General features: G+C 30.2%; 1 protein-coding gene across 1 annotated transcript in view; it reads left to right on the top strand.

Moving 5' to 3' along the window:
• The window catches only part of LOC142334206 (carbonic anhydrase 1-like), a 122,296-nt gene that overhangs the window by 81,382 nt on the left and 17,797 nt on the right, over positions 1-23,117 (top strand). Inside the window, exon 3 of the mRNA XM_075382036.1 lies at positions 21,243-21,389. Within this exon, the coding sequence (XP_075238151.1) occupies positions 21,243-21,389 (147 nt within the window). The remainder of the gene's footprint in view (positions 1-21,242; positions 21,390-23,117) is intronic.

Genomic DNA, 23,117 nt, shown 5'->3' with positions numbered 1-23,117 from the left:
CTTACTTGTGATGATAATAATTTTCAGCTTTATCACAGAGGGAAGAGGGTTGAATGTTAAGCTGTATGCAAGTATTGAGAAAGTTGTTTCACGTAGTGTGACGCTCTTTTTTTTAAAAAAGAATAACATTTTTAATTTTCTCTTTCTTTTTGGCTATTTGAAGGTCGAATGTAAGACCTTACGATCCTAACTCAGTTTTTGAATTTTGAATTGCTATGTTGCAAATTGCTATATGAACTTTATTTTTGAATTTACAACATTGTGTCGAAAATTGCGACACAATTTTACTTAATGCTTGAAGTACATTATTCAATTCGATTCTAAACAATATTCCTGGATAATTCACGCCATACTCCAAATCAAAAAAATAGTGAGAATTCATAATTTCTGAGATATGCAATATATATTTTATAATTTAAAAAAGGTTATTTTAGTTTATAATTTATTTTTTATTCTTTTATTATTATTTCCCCAAGACAAGTTTTTTCACGTAATTTTAGTCTAGGAAGATCCAATTGATGAATGATAGTGAAGTATGGTGGAATGATGAAATGAAGGCGAAATGATGATAGTGAAGAATCCCTTGTTGGGAATCGTATCCGAGACCTGCTGTTCAAGAACAGTTCAGTTAACAAGTTCAGAACAAGGTCAGTTAACCGCTGCACAAAAAATTGAGTTTTCATTTTCAAATGTTTAATTTCTTTCCAATATCATAATTGAAATATTTCAATAAAGAGTTTATATTCGATTAATAACTTCGTTTATAGTCATAAGTGGGGTTCTAAGTAAACATTAATGCTTCGCGCATAGCAATTACACTGCAACCACCAATCGATGCAACCTCCTTAGGTCTATCATACCCGGGATTCAATTTTCTAAAATTCCGGGAAATCATTGAACGTTGTACAAAATTACCTCGTTTAATATTAAAATAGCGATAAAGAAAATAATATTTATTAAAAAGTAAAAATCTATAAACTAAATTTTTCCTCGCACATTTAACCGACACGAAAAATAACACTATTAAGACCTGCGACCTAGATACAATATCTTTTGAGTGTGAGACAGACTGCTTACGCACTCAACAAATAAACAGCAGTATCTATGCTGACCGTGTTCGTGTAGTTATTGAGAACAAAAAATGATGTCTCTGGTCACCGGAAATCTTCAATCAAGATTGGCATTGAAATCTCAAGATGTGTGGTCTGTTAGTGCTGTATGTTTTATTAAAAATGTAGTATTATTTTAATAAAACATTTATATATATATTTTAATTGCAAAACATCATAGATGAACATACGAGGCTGCTTTTTATCTTAAAAACAAATAAATAAATGAGTTGTAAGTTATTCTATGTGGTAGTAACAAAGCTCGAAAATATACATGAAAATTATAATGCTACAATAAAGCAATCTACGATCTTTTATTTTTAAGTACAATGCTTGATATTCTAAACATGTGTAACCCTAAAGATGTTCATTAAAAATTGCTATTTTCGGAGGGCGGATCTAATTGTAAAAGCGCCTACATTATTTTAAAATTTCTGTTCGTAATAAAGCGAAAGTGAGGAAGTGAATTCCTGAGGAAAAAACACATTTATACCACAAATTATTGTGTTTAAACGGGAAAGGGTATCGATCGTAAAAATTTCAAGGTTAAGGAAGTCAGAGTAAAGGAAATTTTAAGCGAAGGAGGGGATAAAAAGGGAATTTTTGCTGTACTTATAATTTAAAATACGAAGGAAAAATAAATTATTTGTAATAAATAAATAAATCTGAGATATTATGTCGGAACCAGTGCTGCATCATAACTTAAACAGGGGTAGACGGTAAATATATTGAAATTGAAAGTGAAATAGTCTTTCATACGATATAAAGGTATATTTTTTATAATAAACGTTTCAAAGATACAATATTGGACCTAAATTCGTAATAGATTACATTCAAGTAAATTTCATTAATCAGAACAAAAAAGAAGATTTTATTGCAATTATAAATCTTCCTTCCCGAATCATTTGAGGAAAAACTGTTTATCCATTCCCCGTTTCATACTTCTAATATATATATATACTTCTGACAGAAGAAAGTAATTTTTTTTCCAAAAATTTCTAATTTTTAACAGAATACGTTGTTTATTCATTTGAAACTTTAGTTCACCAAAGATTGCTATAATTCAACAATATTTCCCATATTCAGAAATCTGCGCTTTTATTTTTAGTTGAAAACTTTCTACTTTAGTGAAGGCTTAATTACGTCAAATGCGTATTTGTTTTTACAGATATTGTGTTGGTCTATGTTATTTCACAAAATATAACTCTTAATTTTTCGTTAATTTTCTTGTTAGGAAATATACTAGGAGTTAAGAAAGTTAGTTATTTAACAGCAATTTCAATTCAGAAATTAATTTTAATTTTACGAGTAATTTAAAAAATTTCCTTTTTTAAACTTTGGTCTTAATAAAAGTAAATGATTAGATCTTCACTAACAGTGCAATGTTGACATTAGGTGGAGTAAGAAAACCTTTTGTAACTTAAGGTGACACCTTCCAGAATTTGTGCCAGTCGTTATTCAAAAGAAACTTTATACATCTTATAAAACTTAAAAAAAACTGTTTTTTTAATCTAAATTTACAACTTATTAGCTTTTGGCATGAGCGAGAGTATAAAGTTTAGATAGTAAAAGATGGACCAGGAAAACGGGGAATTTTGAAATAACTGTTATCACCGTAAAAAAAGTTTCTGCAAGTTTTATTTTTGAAAATTATAACTACACTACATGCCATTAAGGGTTCACCTACCAATTATTTTTAACCTCATGTCCATTAAATTCTTCAATGAAACCGGGATAGTCGTTGATTTTTTCGTCATTTTTTTCACAAGAATGCCGCTACAGATGGTCAGTTGGTTGTAACTGCTTTACAGTTTTTATTTTGTTTGGATGGTATTGTAATTTCTGGTGGAGTACTCCTTGAACGGTTTTTTTGGCTGAAGCGTGTTTACAAGCAGAATGTCGGGGGCTTCTAATGAATGAAGTCCGAACAGCTTCAGTATTCTCTGCGGTTCGCTAAGTTCATAGAGCTCTTAGTGATTTCTTCTTTAAAGCTTAACCCATCTCAAAATTCTCAACCCATATTTTGGCCACACGACAAGATAGAATACGATCATAACGTCCTAAATTGTAGTGGCGCGAAATTCCCTACCAGCAGCAGTCACACTATTACAGTTTTTGTAATACGCTTTCACGTTAAATCAATGCCTTCATAACGTTGTCAACCGGACCACTGATCCATTATATCCAAATGGGAAGGTTGTTCCTGCCTCAATAGCACAGTCATGAAATGTTGCCACTACGCACTTCAAAATTTCATATTTTCCTGATCCACCTTGTAGCAAGTTCTTTAGCTAAAGAAGGAAGTGTCAATACTTTGAAAAAAAAAACGTTGTCACAAGTTTTTTTTCTCAAGTAACAAGAAGGTTTGTATAATGAATTATACAAAATTATGAACAAATTATTTTGACGTTTCAAAATTGACTAAATCAAAATTTTGATTCAATTACTTAATTAAACGATTTTATGATCTACTTAATTCAGCGTCATACTCAATTCAACAATCTTAACAAAACGATAATAAAAGCATCTAAACAGTTAAAAAAACACTATTATTAGCGCAATTTTAACTCATAATTGTGATTCTCTTGAAAAACTATGTAATTATAAATAATTACAGAATTTTCATGTAAATTCTTTGGTCTAAATATGTAGAACATAAATAATTAAATTAGGCAACTGATTGGTCATCAACGATTTAAAGATCGTTTTGTATAGCTACATTTAAGTAATATCCATAGCACAATAGCATGAAAGAACATGTGATTTATATTTTGCGTCTGATCTATCCAAGTAACAATACTAAAAGCTATGCTTTAAAAATCAACTTTTGTTTATAAACGTACTGTAGATAAAATTACAATTTTAGGTATTAGATATGATATTAAGAAACTTTAATACCATAGTGAAGTGTTGGAAAGTGTGCTGCCATTCATCAGAATCAAAGCATAAGGTAGAAGCAGAATTTCAAAAATGCATGAAATATCGTAATATGTTCAGAAATTTTTAGTATGCTCTTATGAACACATTCTTTGTGGTCCTAAAATGACATAACATGACAGGAAGAAGATAACTATCAATTTTATTTTTTCTCTAAGTTTAGAAATTTTCATCAGCAGGTTTGTATCATTTTCAATTTATTTTTATTTCATTGTTTGAATAGATAGATTATATGAAGATGACAAAGATAATATTTTATTCTATTGTTTTCAGATTATGTACTTCATTTTTTTTAAAAAAGGGCCTTTAAAACATTTTAAATTGACCTCTGAGAAGGTGAAGGAGATTCAGAATTAATCTTGAGCCCCCACATTGAAGAAGCACGAGATGGAATGGGAGAAGTGAGAACTTCAGTGAGGTGGAATGGGTTGACAAAACTTCATCCTTTTACACTCAGCACACTTACATTGCCTAGGACAAGGAAAGAGTGCACTGGTTTTGAGAGTTCTTTCGCAGTTTTGGGGACAATAGCTAACTTGAACTATCACCACGACACATGTCAATCATCTTTTTAAAATAGATTATAATAACCTATTTTATTTTTAATCGTGATTTATATTCATGGCCTGTAAAGATTATTTTCTCTTAATAAAAAACTAATATCTAATACATCGATAAATTAATACTCTGTGTATATATATATATATATATATATATTTATATATATACACATTTAGATGTATTAGATATTAGTTTTTTATTAAGAGAAAATAATCTTTACAGGCCATGAATATAAATCACGATTAAAATTTTACAGCTCTGAAACATCAAAATGATAATCCCCGTTTTTTTTTTACATATTACGAATAGTTTTATTAATTGTTCTTTTCGTTGCAATTTTTTTTTTTTTTTGCGTGTACAAGATTCGTTTGTATTTATACACTAATAAAAATACAATTTAGCACTAAATACTACTTAATGTCCTGAAGTACATAATACCCACATCCGGAACATACCATCTACGTCTTATATCCAGGCCGGTAACAGGTGTACATAAGTACAATAAATGTAGTTGGATAACGTGGTTCCAAGCATTTTCCTCGAAAATGTGGCCATCTTTTGACCTGATACCTAATATATTAGTTTATACCTATAATGGTGCCTGCATCTGTATTCTATTTTAGTTTAAAAGTCACTCTAACGGACCCATGGAGTCCCCGGCCACGCACTGGAACCGACACACCTAGGCATAACGGCCCTCACGACCGGTGCACACTATGTACACCGGACAATATGTACTGAAACAAGTTATCTATATTCAAACCAGACAAATCATTTATATTCCGCAGACCATTCCATGCAACAGACCCAAAAGGAGTATATTCCGCCGTATCAATCCCAGAGCAAAACACACATTGGGGAATGACACGCCTACAAAATCTGAATAAATACTCCTCAAAAGCGCTGTGGTCAGTGAGCATCTGTGTAGTATTCCACACAGATGACACGCTGAGTCCTGTCCTCAATCCAGCCTTCCAGTCATTCATGACCAATACGTCGACCTCTGATCTGTCCATTCCATTGCGGGGTTCGTGCTTCCGCGAACTCAGTTAGCTAATTCAGAGGGATACGATGTAGGACATTCAAGATGTCCGGACGAGGCCTATACTATAGCGAAGGCAAAAGCTGAGTTAATAAATCACCGATGTAAATGTCTACCGACACATTTACATCGGTGGCATCCCAACGAGGCCAGGCTTATTACTATGAGATGTAAAAACTCAGAGAGCGATAGACGACTCCCGTTAAAACCCAACAGAGCAAGGAACGGGAGGGGTGTTGTGGCGACCGAACGTCACTAGCCGGGTGTCTTCCCCTATGGGGTTGGGATGTCCATCCCATTATATTTTAAGGTGTGTGCTTTAATCTGTAGGTCAATGGGAAAAGCTGAAGCTATGATACAGGCTGCTTCATAGGATACGGTCCTGTATCCTGAAATCACGCCAAGTAGTGTGCGTCTATTAATCCCCTGTAACCGCCTTAAATTCCTTTGCACTCCTATAGCAGTCCCCCACACTGGGGCTGTATAAAACAACGTCAAAACGTCAATGTGACATCAGCATTCGTCTTTTGGAGGTGTGCGAGGCCGCCTGAGTTGTCAACTATTAGTTGAGCTATTAGTCCTTTTTTGCGAAGTGCAGACATGATTGTCGTCCTACTGAACGCATTGCGTACGTCGAGCATAATAAACAACGGCATTACTGCCTGTACTGTTTACCCTTCTGGCCAAAATCCGTATTGGTTGAGGTGGATGCCGACGCCCGCCTCCAACTCCTCAACTATGCGGGACATCCTTTCGACTGATTTGCCGACGTTGTTAATAAGACGTTACGGGCGATACTCGACACCTTGACCTTCTCTAGCTTGCTTGGAGAGGAAGAAAAAAAAATAAAATAAGAAAAAAACAAGTAAATACCTGTAGTTGTTTTTCTAACAAACTACACTTTACCGATACAATTTACATGACGTTTAGCGAACATATTATCAGTAAATATAAAACATTAATAAAGCATTGTTTTTATTTTAAGTATTTTTATATCGTCGTTTATCATTTTATCTGTGGTATTTTCTTCAAAGACCGATTACAGTAATTGAGCAATTAAATGCAAATTTATTTTATTCACACTTCAAGAATAATTCTTTTTATGAGAACTTGAAACTTGTCTGGCAAAAGAGGATATTTTAATCGAAAAATAAATTCAGTCAGGCTAGGATGATCAGAGAAATGCCCAAGATTCCTATTTTTAATTTAAAAAAAAAGCTAGCTAACGCACCTTATATCAAGTAACAGGGCATTATGTTCATTAACCAGAATTGCTTTTGCTTTGTGAGTAACACAGCAACACAGCAACAAAGATATAACATATAAGCTTTCGTGGGTTAGCAAATTTTTTTGAAACGGAACGTTTTTTCTCACCACTAGATAAATTGCATCTTCCGTACCATCCATTATTTTTTGTTGGGTTGAGTAGACGTGGTCATTTGCTCACAAAGCAATCATAATTTAACGGATTGCCAAGAGATGCGGGCTTCTGTTATTTATTATGTAATATAAGTTCAAAAGCACAAAAATTGAAGCAGGTTTAATATTTTCAATCAGTTTTTTTGCCGGACCCAACTTTCATCTGGCGTTACTCTTAATAGTTATTCGTTCATTAAGATAGCTTTATTAAAATATGTCGTTATTATCGTAGAATACATTAGATTCGTATTTCCGCTATGCAGATTGAACAATCATTTACAGTATCTAAAACTATTTAATTCCTAAATTACGATTCATGTATCAGTTTTCTACAAATAAATTTTTCTAGAAAGTCCAATAGTCTCCTTCAATCTTGTCATCTTCATAATTTTTTTGTTACAATGTGCTTACAAATCAGGAAAATTTTGGATTTATGGCGCCCTTCTTTTTACATTTTATTAACAAAAAATGCTACCGCAGTTAACCGTTTTTACCAACTTAAATACGTAGGGAAATTTTTTATAAAAAAACTTGAAACATATAATCTAAAAATGTAAAAGAATGGATAATCATTACGAAAATTAGCTGAATAGGAATGGTAACTTATTTTTAAACGAAACACAGTAAATAAAAATTGTATTCGGTTACTAATAATCACAATGGACTCTGAATCTTAAATATAAAATAAAAAAATAAAAATTAAAAATAATGTAACAAGATAACCTAATAATGGTACTTAATACCTGAGAAGGAAATAAACGAGGAAAATAATAGTCAGATACAACATATTTAAAAAAATAGATATATGTTTGAAAAGACAACTCATATATGTGAGATGGGCGGAAAAGAATTGTCGAACGTTTTTTAATGCACATTTAAAATCTCTTTTCTTTTTATTCTAATTTAAGTTCTAACATAGTTCAATGCACTTTCAAATGAATATTAATAATTAATTATTACGGTTTTGTCGTATATGCCACATTATCAGCTAATTTTTTCACATCATCGAATTTTAATTCAATAATGTACGCCTGACGGACACTAAAGGTGGTCTACTTATGAATTCTCGTATAGTTCTGTGGCCGATGACAATCTTAGAATATTACATGATGACGACTTTTACAGTCATAAATTTCGATCATCATTTTATTACTGACATTGTGTCTAAAATATACATCAAGCGCTTAGGATTCTCCAGAGTTTACCACACGACGTCACAACAAATCGGCAATGGGGCAGTCTAAAGATGAAGCGGCAAAAGTAACATCAAAGTGTTGAGTCAGCCCTGTTTTCACATCATTTCTGAGTAAAAATACTCATTTTTTAATATTCACTGGTCATTTTTTGTCTTTATTTCCCCTTTTTTTATGCAAGTTTTATTTTAATATTTACATTTACTGGTCCTTTCAAAGATAATAATATTTAAGGTGGACAACAAAATTGCTCCAGTTTTGTTGCTCTATTATTCTGTAATAAATTTAGCATCCTCTTGAGTATTCAGAAGGATCCTCCAATTTAGTATTCTCACAAAATAATCTCTTTCTGCTCTGTGACTAATCTTGTTTTAATAAGACTGTTTTACTGGTCTAAGAGTTACAGTAATAATAACTTGTCTATCTCCTGATTATTTATTTTCTAAACACGTTTTATACTTCTCTTGGATAAAAACATCTTTAGCTATTTTTCGGATGAATTTCACTATAATTTCACATGTCTCAGTTTAGAGGAAATATACGTAGGATCTAGAATGACAAATATCCACCGCATCGTCAATCATTCCTGATGATCATTATTGCCATTTTCTCCCGTAACTTTAACACACTCTTGTTTTTAAATTAAGGGCTGCAATTTATTTCCACTAAATTACTTCAATAATACAAGTTTACTCCTAGTTTTATTCCTGGGTCACTAATCACATTCCTAATAATCATATTCTCATCTTGGGTGCCACTAACATATTCCTCGTACTTCTTTGTCGTTTCATGCAGAATATTTATAAACTCGGTTAACTCGTTTATCTTTATGCAGTTTATCTTTACGTTTACAGTCTTCTCCACGTTATCTCTAGAGTTAGCAATTGCTTTTAGGATGTAGATCTCGGTGATTATGAAAGCAAAAACGGTTATGGAGGTGTTACTACGCAACGTTCATCTTCTTTCTTTACATAATGTACATCTTCAAATGGGTTTTCACGCTACTTTTAAGTATAAACGTACTGGTAATCAATTTACTGAATTCTAATTCGTGTTCTAACAGATTATCATATAATTTATCACATAATATTTTTTCATTCTTGAATGAACAAGAAAGAGAAATGAAATGATGATGGAGAAAAAATAAATAAAGCTTTAATTAAGTAAATAAGCCTTAACGCTATTGCTAAAACACATCACTGTGTAGATTTATTCATTTGGAATAGAAAGATCACTCTAGGAAGTGTTCTAAGGTACACTTATTTACACTCGTACATATCATCCTCATTTATTCTCTGAAGTAATACCTGAACGGTAATTCCCGGAGGCTAAACAGGAAAAAAAAGAGTGGAAGGAAATACTGTAAACCACAGCATATCCTTACTTCTTTCTTTTTTTTTAAATCTGTCTTTTCAAAATAAATATTTTAATTTGTAAATCGTTTTTATAATTGTAGGTGAAATATAATTTCGTTTCAAAACTTTGGCAGCAAAAATATGATAAATCAAAAAAGGTTCCTTTAAACTACTGTTTGATCTATATTAAAAATATCGAAACGTAAAGAATATCTTTAAACCTACATCGAAACGAACAGAAATTAATTTAAAAAAATCTGATTTGGACACCACATAACTTCCTTGTACGCCTGTTAAATTACATATACACATTTTTTGCTGCACTTCATTTAAACTTATTTCGTTTGAAAGTGGGATACGATCCTCCAGTACTTTAATAAAAGTGGACAGTTAACACAGAAAAATGGCCCTAAAAATTTCGTTAGCATTTTATATTAGTTTATATATTAATTTTGTTTCACGTCGCTCAAGTAGGTTATTTGGTGTAAGTGAGAACGTATCGGATCCGTAACCAAGCAAATATCGTTTCGTATCCGACATCATATACGTAATATTTTTTTTTTTTTTAATCTAAATAAACTTATTTATTAATAATTATTAACCTCTGATTTAAAATTTTTTTAACTAAATTGAAAAATACATAAAAATTTATTTCAGTAATAACTTGTGATTTTTTTCATATTTTTTTGTGCAGATATTATTGAATTATTTACTGTTCAAATTTTTTTTTAATCAGAAGTTAATAATTATTAATAAATCAATATATTTAAATTAAAAAAAAGTTTAAAAAAATGTATGTAAAGTTGGATTCGAATGGATGTGCCTTCCCCTTGTAGGATCCAATATTTCATTAATTAAAATTTTATTTGGCTATAACTTTGTAATCAAGGGAAATAAGTACTACTTATATATATCGTTGAAAAGCTCTTAACCAGGACTTATTACTGCAGTTAAGAAAAAGTTCAAAATCGAAATGTTTCAAAATTGAAACCCCGCTTTATTTAGAGGTCTGACTGTATACACATTTTTGGCCTGTCGGTTGCAATCAAAAGGGGAGGTGCACAACTAGATGTTACAAGAGTCCTAAATACAAAATTTCAAAATTCTACGGCTAATCGTTTTTGAGTTTTACGAGATACATACGTACGTACTTACAGACCTCACGTCGAAACTAGTCAAAATGGATTCAGGGATGGTCAAAATGGATATTTCCATTGAAATCTGAAAACCAAAATTTTTCGCGATTAAAATACTTCCTTTACTTCATATAAGGAAGTAAAAATGAACTGGCTGAATATCATTACTTTTCAAATCGCCCTTGGTGATTTTCGATTTTTTTGACAAATTATTGGGCGCTTTTCAAGTAATGACTATTTTCTTCAATAATAAACATTTTTGAAAATTTTTTAAAATGTATTTGTTTTCATCAGTAAGTACTATGATAATCGAGCAATTATACAATGACTCCTAAACACAGGGATTTATGTAGAACTAGCAGACCCGTCGCGGCTTCACCCGCGCTACACGGTTACTTGCGTTTCCCGTCGCGATCAGGAATGTTAAGCCAGTCCAGGCTCGCTTCACTTGCCGTTCCCGTTTAACCAGGGGGCTCTACACTCTGGTCTCCTCTGTATTCATTAAAATTATAAAAAAATTAATAAAAAAAACTATAATACATAAAAAATTTAAATCATTAAAAAAATATATGAATAAACTAAACTTCTTTTACTAAATTTAATATAGACGTATATATTGAGAGATATCGTCTAATGTATTGTCATTGTCTATGTCAATATCGACTTTTTCAAACATTAATGTGATTAAATTTTTCTAAATATCTCAACCCCAGCGCCATCTAGCTGGTCCATTTTTTGCAAAAATATTTATTTTCATGTAACTAATATATATTCTTAATATGAGCCAAATCAGACCAAAAATACAATTTTTCGAAATATCTTGACCCCAGCGCCACCTAGTGGGTCCAAACTAACTTCCCTGGCATGCGTCCAACCATTCCCCATAGTTTCGTCGCTATCGGATGAACGGTTTAGGAAGGCATAAGAGACATACAGACAGACAAACATTCATTTTTATATATATAGATAATTAAATAAATGTGCAGTTAGCTAGATGCTATTATGGTTTAAGTAGTTCAAATAAAACATTAAAATAATGCATTTAACTACAAGAGGGATTGTTCTTTATTTTATGCATTTCAATGGTTAGTAAGATCTGAAAATAGTGTATTTTATCCCTAATTTCTTCTAATTATGAATATTTATATTTAATTAATTATGTACGTATAGCATCTGAAAAATAATGAATAATATTTTACAAAGATTTTTCTATTTATGAAATAGTACTGTAGATATAAAAGATTATTTAGAATGATATAAAAAATGTAGAAATACAGCAGCTATTTTTTTTTAATTTAGAATTTTTTTACCTGGATATATGTGAGTATACGTTTGCGCGTACGCGCTTTCATTTTTATTTTATTCCTTTTGAAGAGAAAAACAATTTTACTTTTTTAAATAACAGTTGATATTTTTTTAAAATTACAATCACAACATTTTTCCTGTTCCTTTTTATTGAAAATGATGTGGTGGGTCGTTAAACTACAACAAAACACGTCTTTCCACGAAGTTGAGTGTGTAATTATGCGATTCATTAACTGAGAAAACTTTTTAAATTGGTTAAATCTGTCAAAGTCAGAATGTTATTAACCAAATATTTTTGACAAAATCTTTTGAAGAGAAATATAAAACTCATTTCGACTTTGCCATTGATGTAAACCGAAAAAGATGGAAAGAGTAGGGGACACAGAACGCTCGCTCATTCCTTAAATTTATCCGACTAAGCTAGAAAGAGGTCTACGTGTTCGGGTTGTAGGTTTATTTGTCTACCAGTTACACCGATCTTCATGAAATAGGTATCAAACAATTTATCTCATCCGAGAGACACTTGGTATACGAAGATTTAAAGAAATGACAGACAGAAAACGTCATTTTCTTGAAGACCAAAATTCATGAAACCTATCAAGGGATATCAGCTAAAAGATCTTGCAAAGGAGATTTTCAATGAACTCTTATGCATGGGGTATTTAGTTGCAATATTTTACTAGAAAATGCTTATAAAAGTTAAAAAAAAAGATAATTTAAATAAACTTGTTACAATACTTAAAAATTAAAGATCATATGTTTTTATGACAATGGTATATCACATTAAAATAAAATCAAAAGGCTTATTAAATAGTGTATTTATTCTTTTTATTGATATGTTCATAAAAATTAACAATCATTGTATATCGATAATTTACTAAAAATCGGCAATAAAACGGATTTTTTCGTAGTCGAGGTTTTATTTTTAAATTCTGATCGTTGAATACTCTCATGATGAGGATAAAACTAACAAATCCGTCTACAAATACTTTTACATTTAAAAATATTGTAAATTTCAAGCAATTTTATTTTTTTTATAATAAAACTGATTTTAATATATACTTAAATTCTTCATATATTTCGTGATTTTGAAATTATCTGACTAGACGAGATCTTAGTTTCGTTCGAATCAAAGTTTACTATTAAAACTAAAAAAATACTATTTAATATAAAATGAGTAAAACCTCGAAATAGCCTCCCCATAGAAACCTGATTTTAATAAATTAATTCAACACATCTACTGAAAAAGTAAACAAATTTACGAGTATGAGAATACTCGTAATAACGAGTATTAATAATACTCTTATTAGAATTAATAAATAATACTCTTATTGTGAGTGTAAGATTAATAAAGAACCTTAGAAAATGTAAATATCATTTAATTATTTCTCTCAAGATACGCTAGACTAAACTTTTAATAATTTTATAGAATATTAATAAAGGGCCACGTTATGTATTATTTTTAACATCACACTAGCATCTATCAAGTGTCACTCATAAGAAATACACAGGATGAATTTTAAAAAATTCAACGTATTTTAGGCATTGTAAAGTTAGTGTCCTCTTAATTTAATTTTTTTTCAGGTACTTGTACATTTTTTTCATTACTTTAACTTTAAAATATGTGGTATTCTTTCTCTTATTTTTCAATCAAATTTCAAATTATTTCTTTAAAGATATTCCATAATTTAGTTAAAGATTATTTCTAACCGATTACTCATTTCAGTTTTTATATTTAATAATAGTATATTATCTTAAAGATTAATTTTTAACTTCTTTTCTTATTTCATAATTATTTAAATAAATTGATAGCGTTTTTAAAAAAAATATTTGAGCATAAACATATTATCCCGTTCTTATTTAGATTTCCAAACAGATACCTACTATGAAATTCAACAATACCTTCATGTAACTTGCAATTCACCGATGTCGTATACGACATTTAATAGCGACTGTTAAAAATAAATACGTATCTTATATCTCTTGATAGAACTGTAGAAGAATACCTTATTTTATAGAACAACCTAATTCGAGATTTCGATGAAAATCTTTTTATACATTAGATGTCGATAAGGCTAAAATTTTTTCTTCGATGGTTTCAAGCGATACGATTATGTTTCAGGAGTGTACTAATTATTTTTTCATCGCTCCTAAAACTATTTCTTCTATAATATGATTATCGATAAGTAGCTTTCGCGCGTACGAAGAGCTTCTTACTTTTATTGCATCTTCTTCAGCTCCTGAAGTGGTCTTATTAGATAAACTCGTCTGATAGAACATCTTCTTCGTTGTAGTTGATCGGTTGACAGACTCAGATAAGGGTTTGAACTGTAACTAAACCGTTTCATTTTCATTTTCTTGAGTACTTCATTTATTCATTTCTTCAGTTTCTTACACGTTGAATTAAGGATCATTAAATCGCCAGTCACTGACGCATCGCTTTCATCGCTTGACTCAGCCAACAATTACATAACAGCGGATTATTATTACACCTTCTCTTGGTTTCAGTTTTTTACGGTACGATTCAGATATTTTTTTCGAAAATAAAAATAAAATTTGTAAAGCAAATTCAAAAAGTAAGCAAAAGCTCTCTGAAAATCGGTCGATTTCAATTAAGTTCAATTTAAAGAACGATCATGGAGGAAAAATATGTTTGAATTATTTTAGAAATCGATTTAATCCGGTTAAATTTTATCTAGTATACGGCAACGTAAAATTCACATTAATTAAAGGGGTGAACTTATTTTTTTATAAAACGTACCTCGCTGTTAAAACTACAAATTAAGCAGGAAAAGAAAATTAAAAAACATAATAATATTAACAATGTGTTAAAATAACAATACAAGTCATGTTACATGTCAACACTTTCTAGCCCAATAACCTAGGTACCTGAACAACATAAACCATTAAGTCGCTCCGTGATTATCTTTCACCTCTTAACAATAAATAATTGTATTGACAACCGTTCTTTAATCAAGATGTTGCTCAGTGAAACAATTAAATGTCATACAATCATCTGAATGATTTTTTCATAATCTTAATTTGTATTGTTATTATTATTTGTATGAATAAAAACATTTAATAATAATTATATAATACGAAACAAACAAATATTAAAAATAGTAATAATCGTAGTACATGTTGTGAGTTCAACGTAGCCGAATTAGATTTTGTTGAAGAAAAAGCAAAAATGATGCCGGGGAAAAAGGTAGGATTCCCTTTTACTTATAAAAATTTCTTAGAAATGTAAACTGAATAAAACCTTTCAGCCAATAGTGATCAAATAATTAACAAATACAGATAGCTTGATCAAGCAAGTTATTGAACTTTAGGTTACCGTTAGCGATATTTTTTTTGTCTCTCTTTAAAAAAAAAACCGTACTGGATCGAGTTAATCATTTGAATTTTGAGCATATCCATCTTAGCTATTAATATAATAGATTCTTTTCATTACATCTTCACGTTAAGCGAATTAAATTAATTTATTTTGATTTTTTTCTTTTTTCCCGGCCACCACGCAAGAATAGCGAAAATGTTCTAATGTTAACTCTGATTGATATCGTATTCGATCTTAAAAAAGTTTTAAATAAATTAGTTTTTCAACAATTATTTTTTTTAAACTATTTTAAAAAAATAATATAAAAATGTTAAAATGATGATTAAGAATTATTAAGAAAAGAATTGAAGTGAATATAATTTTAAATAAATAGCTTAGTTTTTCTGGGGGAGGGAACAATTTTTATTAGATTTACCCCCTAGGAGTTGATTTTAATTAACTATTTCAGAAGAACAGTTTAAAACAAAAAACTGGAACAACTTTCCTGGAAGAGTTTTTTTTTTTAAATTTCGCTTGAAACAGTAATATTAAATAATAAGAGCTGTTTCTCAGAGTAACGTTGGGTAATTCGGATAGTATTACGTATAATTCATACAAGTAATGACTGAAATTTATTAAACTTTCATTACAATCCATACAGATAGTTTATTGTGCATTTTTATTACGATAATTCATTTCACTAAGAAATAAAGTAGATCTATAATGGATGAAATATACTCTTGCGGGAGAACTGGTGTGCAAGTGAAAATTCTTTCAAATTGTTGCAGGCTACCAAGATAATAAATACCAAATAATCGAATACTTAACAATTAATTATTATTATTAATATGTTTTCAAGTGCTCTTGATATATTAGTTATTGAAAATATCCAGTACCATTCAATTTTTCTCACCACCTAGTGAGAAAAAGTAAAATTAGTTTATACAAATTTCAAATTACCCATTAAGTGATGTTCAGTATTACCAAAAGATTCACAGGAGTCGGTGGGGAGTTCCCTTTTGGGAACTCCTCATTTGAGGCTTGGCATGCAAAAAGACCGAGTCCCGGATGCCTGGGCGGGACCTTGCGTCCTTCCGAGATAGTTTGAGGCGAAGGCACCCCTCGGAACTGAGCTTATCCTTAATTGCGTGTCCGGTCCGGAGGGGCGGGGAAACTACAGATGTATAAAAAAAACGATTCAGAGCTTATTAAGTTGCTGTTAAAGTTGCAGAAGGAAAATAGCCATAGATTTTCATAATAACGTAATAATTTATAATATTTCTAACTAAATCGATGATTCATCATTCGGTGATTAAATTAATACAAATGAATAATATAACGAGATTTAATTGCAATGAAAAGTGTCATGCAATGAAAAGGAAGGGGAAACAACCCAAGAATAATTATCGTTAATTGAGCTATCGGCTCTTTCACACAGACCAGCCCCAATCAGCAGTCAGCGGTAGCAATTGATGAACTGTATAAAATTATCACGTACATTTATCACAGTTCAACTCATTTAAAAATGGCTAATAGGAAATGGATTTCAACCGAACACAAAACATTAAATTAATGTTCCCTTTGCAAGGATTTATTTTTTAACAATAACTTTACCGATATGAAAATAATCGCTCTTTGATATTCTCAAATTTAATTAAAAGAAAGTTTTTTAAGGATAATAAATCGTTTGACTCAAACTTAACCAAAGTATTTAGTGATAATAAACAGGATATCAATATATTAAACTAAAATAGGTAAATCATCGAAATACGTCTCGAGTTGCAAAAATAAAACAAAATACGAGTAGAATTTCTAGAAATTACTTTCCGAAAAGGCAAATTGGAAAAATCAAGGCTTTCTGATACATATAATATTCATAAACAGAAAACTCCTATCCTTTTTTATTTTTGTAAATAAATAACTCGCTGCACGAAAAAATAAAACGGACTTTAGAAAACTGTTTTTGGCAATTTATTGCATTAAAATTCAAAATGCAGAAGCGGAAAGGGAATGGAAAAGGATTAAAGTATAAATAAAACGTTTTAAAAACGAGCCTTGACTAGAAAAAAATAAAGATTAAATTTAGTGAAGTAGTTCAGAGAACTGTATCTTATGTTTAGAAAATAGTTTGGAAAAATTAAAAATTCTAAAAATAACTGATCTGCTACCTTTGTATCGAACATAATATTCCTTCAGAGGAAATCAACAAAAAACGAGCTTAAACTAGATTTCTAATGTAGCACTGACTTGGCCGAAACATGAATTTCTTCTGAAGTGGTGAAGATTTAATTGATACGTGAAAGAGTATGTGCATGCAATTTTTGAAGGGCATCTAACTAGAAACAAGAAAGCGTCGGCCATTACCAATTCGGTACCTTCGACCGTGAAGGAATTACGTAGGTTTACCAGTTTTGTAAGAAAAACGGCAGTTTAAAATTCTTCAAAAACATACTCAAGAAATAGTTTAAATCACATAAAAAGTGATCTCTTGAAATAAACATAGTTTTATTAAACTCTTAACCTCTTTAATAAGATAAGAACTGGAGATTGTGAGTCCCTCACACACACACACACGCGCGCGCGCAGCACTAAATTAAAAAAATAAGTTGGTATTAATTCTGGTAGACTATATGAAAATGAAATAGAAAAAAGCTAACTAAAATGTTCCCTGGATTCTCCAAGTATCTATTTAGACCTTAACATTTAAACTTACTTATCGGTGATCGAAATCATCCTCACAATATCCTATTTACACAAAATATATTCGATTTCAATTACCGGTACAAATTTATAAAAATGACTGTAAATTTATGGTGAATAATAATAATTATTTATTACTTTTAATTGTTACTCGTGAGTAAAATTACCTACACCTTTAACTGTGTAAAACCCCGTAAGGTAAATAAGCTGCATCGCCGAATTTCATTTGGATATAAAGAAAAGTAAGTGTCAAAATATATTACTGTTAAAGCACAATACATTTTTAGATTTTTTGTCAAGAAAAAATTTAATACACATAATTTTGTGTATATTCTAACAATTAAATAATTGGTGTAGGATCTTTATAAAAAATTATAATGCCGATAACGAAAATATTCGCCTGATTTATTTTATTTGAAGCTTAAATTTACATCGGCAGTAAGAAAAATCAGTGAACTGATATTATTCATGGAACAGAACAGGATGCAGAATTAAAACACTATTAATCAAGTGTTTCATACTCTAAAGCAAATTGACTTTTCATTCAAATCACCCATTACTTATTCAGTTAAATAACTCAATTTAAATTACTGTCAACTAATGGTAGCTATTGTAGATATGACACAGAGGTCTATTTTATGATTAATGTGTATTATTTTTTCTCGTGTCTAATATAATATAGTATAATAAAATGATATATAATTTATATTTATTAGTTTTAAAATATTTAAATAACAGATTTTTAAAACATTCTAAGTAATAGATTTTTTAAATAAAATTAAAATTTTATATTTTAAATATTTGACGTACATAATTGTAGAACATAATTTTTGTTTCTATAGTTGATTCTTAGGTCGTTTATCTCGTAACATTTATTAATATCTTTAAATTATGGTTAAAAATATTTTATAGAAACGGGAGATAAGAAACGTTTTTTAAAAGAAAAGAGATAAGGGCACTTTTATTCAATAATTTATAAGATTCTGTCTCTTATTTTTCTTTTACTGTCTCAAAATTTCCTCTAATAGCAATCTCAATCCTCCCTCGGGAGAAAATAAAGATAACAAACGGGTAAAGGTTAGATCGAAAGAACTAACGGAATAGAATAATTAAAATATGAGTATTACACTCTCACAACAAACTATCTTTTCCAATAAAAAATAATAACTTTTTTTATATTTCCACATTTCCCTTTATAGCGATCACATCCATCCACTGAATAATTAATTCTGGGAAGTCGGAATTACCTAAAGCAGGGAGAAAGTGCAACACCTTAATGTACGACAAAAAACAAACATATGTTAAGTAAGCAATATACAGAAAATCATATCATTGATCGTGCAAAATTAGAAGATTATTATAAAATATTAATAATAATCAAAATTAAGGCCCAGGATTAAGCTACTACTTAATAATCAGAACGAATTACAAACTTACTATTTTATTGACATATTTGTTACTAAATTTCGATAACGTTTTACTAATTTCTGACATGTATCAACAAAACACCTACAGAATCAGGGAGACAAAGATTTATTTTCTTCTAGTACCTTGCCAAAGGAATCAAAAAACTACATCCAGAGAAAAAGATTATTCTTTCGCGATCTAACATATGGTAATCGAAAACTGATATTGTTGCGTCATCTAATTATAAAATCCAGTGTAGTGTCTGGGATCTTAGTTCCCAGAGTGATCGGCTGGTGGTTTCAGAATGTTATTTTTATTTCTAAGATACTCAAAGGAAGTCTTCTTAGTGATATTTGACAAAAACTCTATATTTCAACAATGAAAAGAGGCATCTGTGAACTGCTTCAATTAAATTAAAAGTGTAGTCTGTATTACAATTCCGTATGGGAGACGCAGTATTCAACTATTGGCCTATTGCCTTATAAGGTGAAGAATTGATGAAACATCTTGAAACAACAGTAATATTAAACAATAATAATAATAATACTTTATTTTTTTATAAATAAAAAATAATATTCGTAATTCTTAAATTAATTTTATAATTAGATGACGTTTGGGTTTTGCAGGAATCATGGTTTATTTTTGAAGTTTTTATTATAATTTTTTTTCGTTTTATCTAGCTGGATTTTATTAATAAAAACTTTTATTATAATACTAAAAATAAAATAAATGTAATTAATTAATCTGCTATAATGCATGTGTCATAAAATCTACTCTCTCATCGTTCACCTTACCTCTGTTACCTCTCGAGTTAGACAACATCGTAACTGTAATCTCAAAATCCTACACTTAAGAATTTGACAGCCAGAATTATTATAGTCTATAGATACGCTGTAGAAAAGGATTTTAAGAAAATGAATTCCTAAGAGGTTGAAAGGAGGAAAAATATTTCCTTATGGTCTGTGTATCTCGAAGAGTCACACTGAAAAATAAACTGGAGTTTAATAGGAGAGGTAACTAATCTATTATCCGCTGCAAAGGAGAAAAAATATGTTTCTTTGTTTCTTCAAGACTAGCTAGAGGAAAGAGAGCGTAGGCTCTTTTTTATAGCATTCGGTAAACTTTTCAATAAACATCCGTAGGGATACTCAGATTTAATATGTTTGGTGTACAATGAAAAAGATAAACATCTATTAAACAGTTTTTTACCCAAGAGAATAAGTGAATTATAATGAAGATATTCAAAAATATCAGGTTAAGGAAGTTTATTTTTACAAAAATGTATGGTAATTTGTAACAACATGTCGCATAATTATATAAGGAACTGAGTTGAATTTCAGTGTAATTTTTTTACTATTCGTAATTTCTATTAATGTAGTTTCTACATTAATAGAAACTTGGCGTGGGCTTGGCATTTCACATGCCATAAAATGTATATTTTTCATCGTGGTAAAAAGAAGTATAACTGTGATCAGCCAGAAATAAGTTGTTGAATAAAAAAATGTAAATAAATAATTTATAAATAAAAGAAGAATAGAAAAGGAAATAAAAGAATAAGAAAAATAAAAGAAGTTCTTTTCAAAGAAAAAGAATAAAAGAACCGCAATAGGAGCAGACCCGTTCTTCACATGGCGAGTGTAAGTCATCGAAATGACAAACATCGCTGCATATACTATTGTTTTCATAGTGAAAATTATTTATGTCACAATATAATATATATATATAAATATATTTATTTTTATTTTTTTAATTGTTGTTCCAGAATGGACGGGTCAGTGTTCAGAAGGCAAGAAACAATCACCCATTGATCTTCAAGAGAGAATTGGAAAACGGGAGAGAGTTGAACCACTCATATTTTTACACTACAATAGACCGGTGCAAGCTAACCTCACAAACAATGGACACACAGGTCAGTAAAGGAAAAGAATACTATCGCATCTAGTATTATAAAATGATTGTAAAGTAGAAAATATGAGAAGAAAGCAATCGTTGACTTGTAAGAAATATGTGTCATCGTGGTTGCTGTTAAAGGCCAAACACACGAACATGTTTGTAAGAATGGCGATATACATTGTAAACGTAATAATTATTTACATACAGACGTTAGTTTTTTTTAATAAATATTACAAATCTAGAACTTATTTACATTAAATATTACACGAACGCCAACGAATGGTTATTTATTGATCGCTTTTAACATAAACTTATGTTATTACACTGTGAGCAATTAGAACGTTTTAAATATGATTTAAATCAGTGTTTCTCAACCTGTGAGACGCGCCCTCCTAGGAGGGGCGTGATAACACTACATGGGGGGGATGCGAGCATATCGAAAAGAAAATATTATTAAAATAAATTATTAATTTAGTGAAAGGAAAGAAAAACAAAATATATTCTGACATAATAATTAATGAAGTACACATTTATACTGATATAATAAACTTATAAAGAATTGTATCAGTACTTCACAAGTATTTAATAACTAGCAGACTAGCTAGATTATATATATATATATATATATATATATATATATATATATATATGTATTAATGAACACAATTGAAAGATAGATAAAACATTAACAAAATGAACATTACGGAACTTCGCAAAATATAACCTTTTCCTTTCTCCTTTTTCCCTTTCCCCCTTTCCCTTTCACCTTACTCCTTTCGCTTTTTCACTTTCCCATTTTCCCTTTTCCCGTTTTCATTTTTACTACATCCCCTTTCCTTTCCCCATTTCTCTTCCCCTATTTCATTTTCCCCTTTCATCTTCCCCCTTTCCCCTTTTCTTTTCTCCCTTTCCATTTCATTTTCGTGTTTTTACTTTTCCCGTTTCCCCCTTTTTTACAGTTTTCCCTTTATTTCCTTTTTACTTTCTTTTCTTTTATCTTTTTCGATTTTTCCTTTTTCCAATTTTTCCCTTTTCCGATTTTTCCCTTTCTTCCTTTTCCCCGCGCAAAAATCGGTCCAGTAGTTTTTTTAGTCTATAGCTGGCCCATGTATCGGAAACATTGAACTGGAATTGTAAAATATCTAGTATAGCGTGTGTTGCTTTTACGTCCAACAGATAGCGCTGTTTTTCAAAAAAGCATGTTTTTATCTGTCACAGATGTGACTTAGGTATATAAATAGTAGGTATATAAAAACACGCGCGTGTTCGAATGCAACGTTATTGTCAAAATTTCAAAGCAATCGGTGAAGAATTTTCGGAGATTTAAAATATTGAACAAATGAACATTTACATTTTTATTCTTCTAGATTAACTTATCAAAATTAATTAAAAACAAGTTTGATAATTATTAGTGACTACCTTGGGCCTGTCTTGCAGGGCAAAGTTTTTCGAAGGAAGATTTAATATTAATCTAATATTAACACCGCAGAAAATCCGGTTTCGCAAAGGTAGGATGTTGAAAATGGTAATAATATACGAAATGCTCTTTCTTTCGGTGCACAAAACTCATCATCTACCCTTGCCCAAAATTCAAAGATTAACTTATTACTAAATTGTCTTTGGATTTCGCACTTGCCGTGAAATCTATGAAGATTTCTTCTTCAATAGTCGAGAGCCCTTCGGGAAATGGATCCCTAACCCCCTCGTAATTTGTTTCCAAGTTGTCGTCAGCAAAAAAATACTT

This window comes from Lycorma delicatula, chromosome 1 (genome assembly GCF_047948215.1).
Source record: "Lycorma delicatula isolate Av1 chromosome 1, ASM4794821v1, whole genome shotgun sequence".
NCBI classification, from domain to species: domain Eukaryota; kingdom Metazoa; phylum Arthropoda; class Insecta; order Hemiptera; family Fulgoridae; genus Lycorma; species Lycorma delicatula.
Note: the sequence above shows the minus strand (reverse complement) of the source record. Positions and strands in the feature narration are given on the sequence as shown.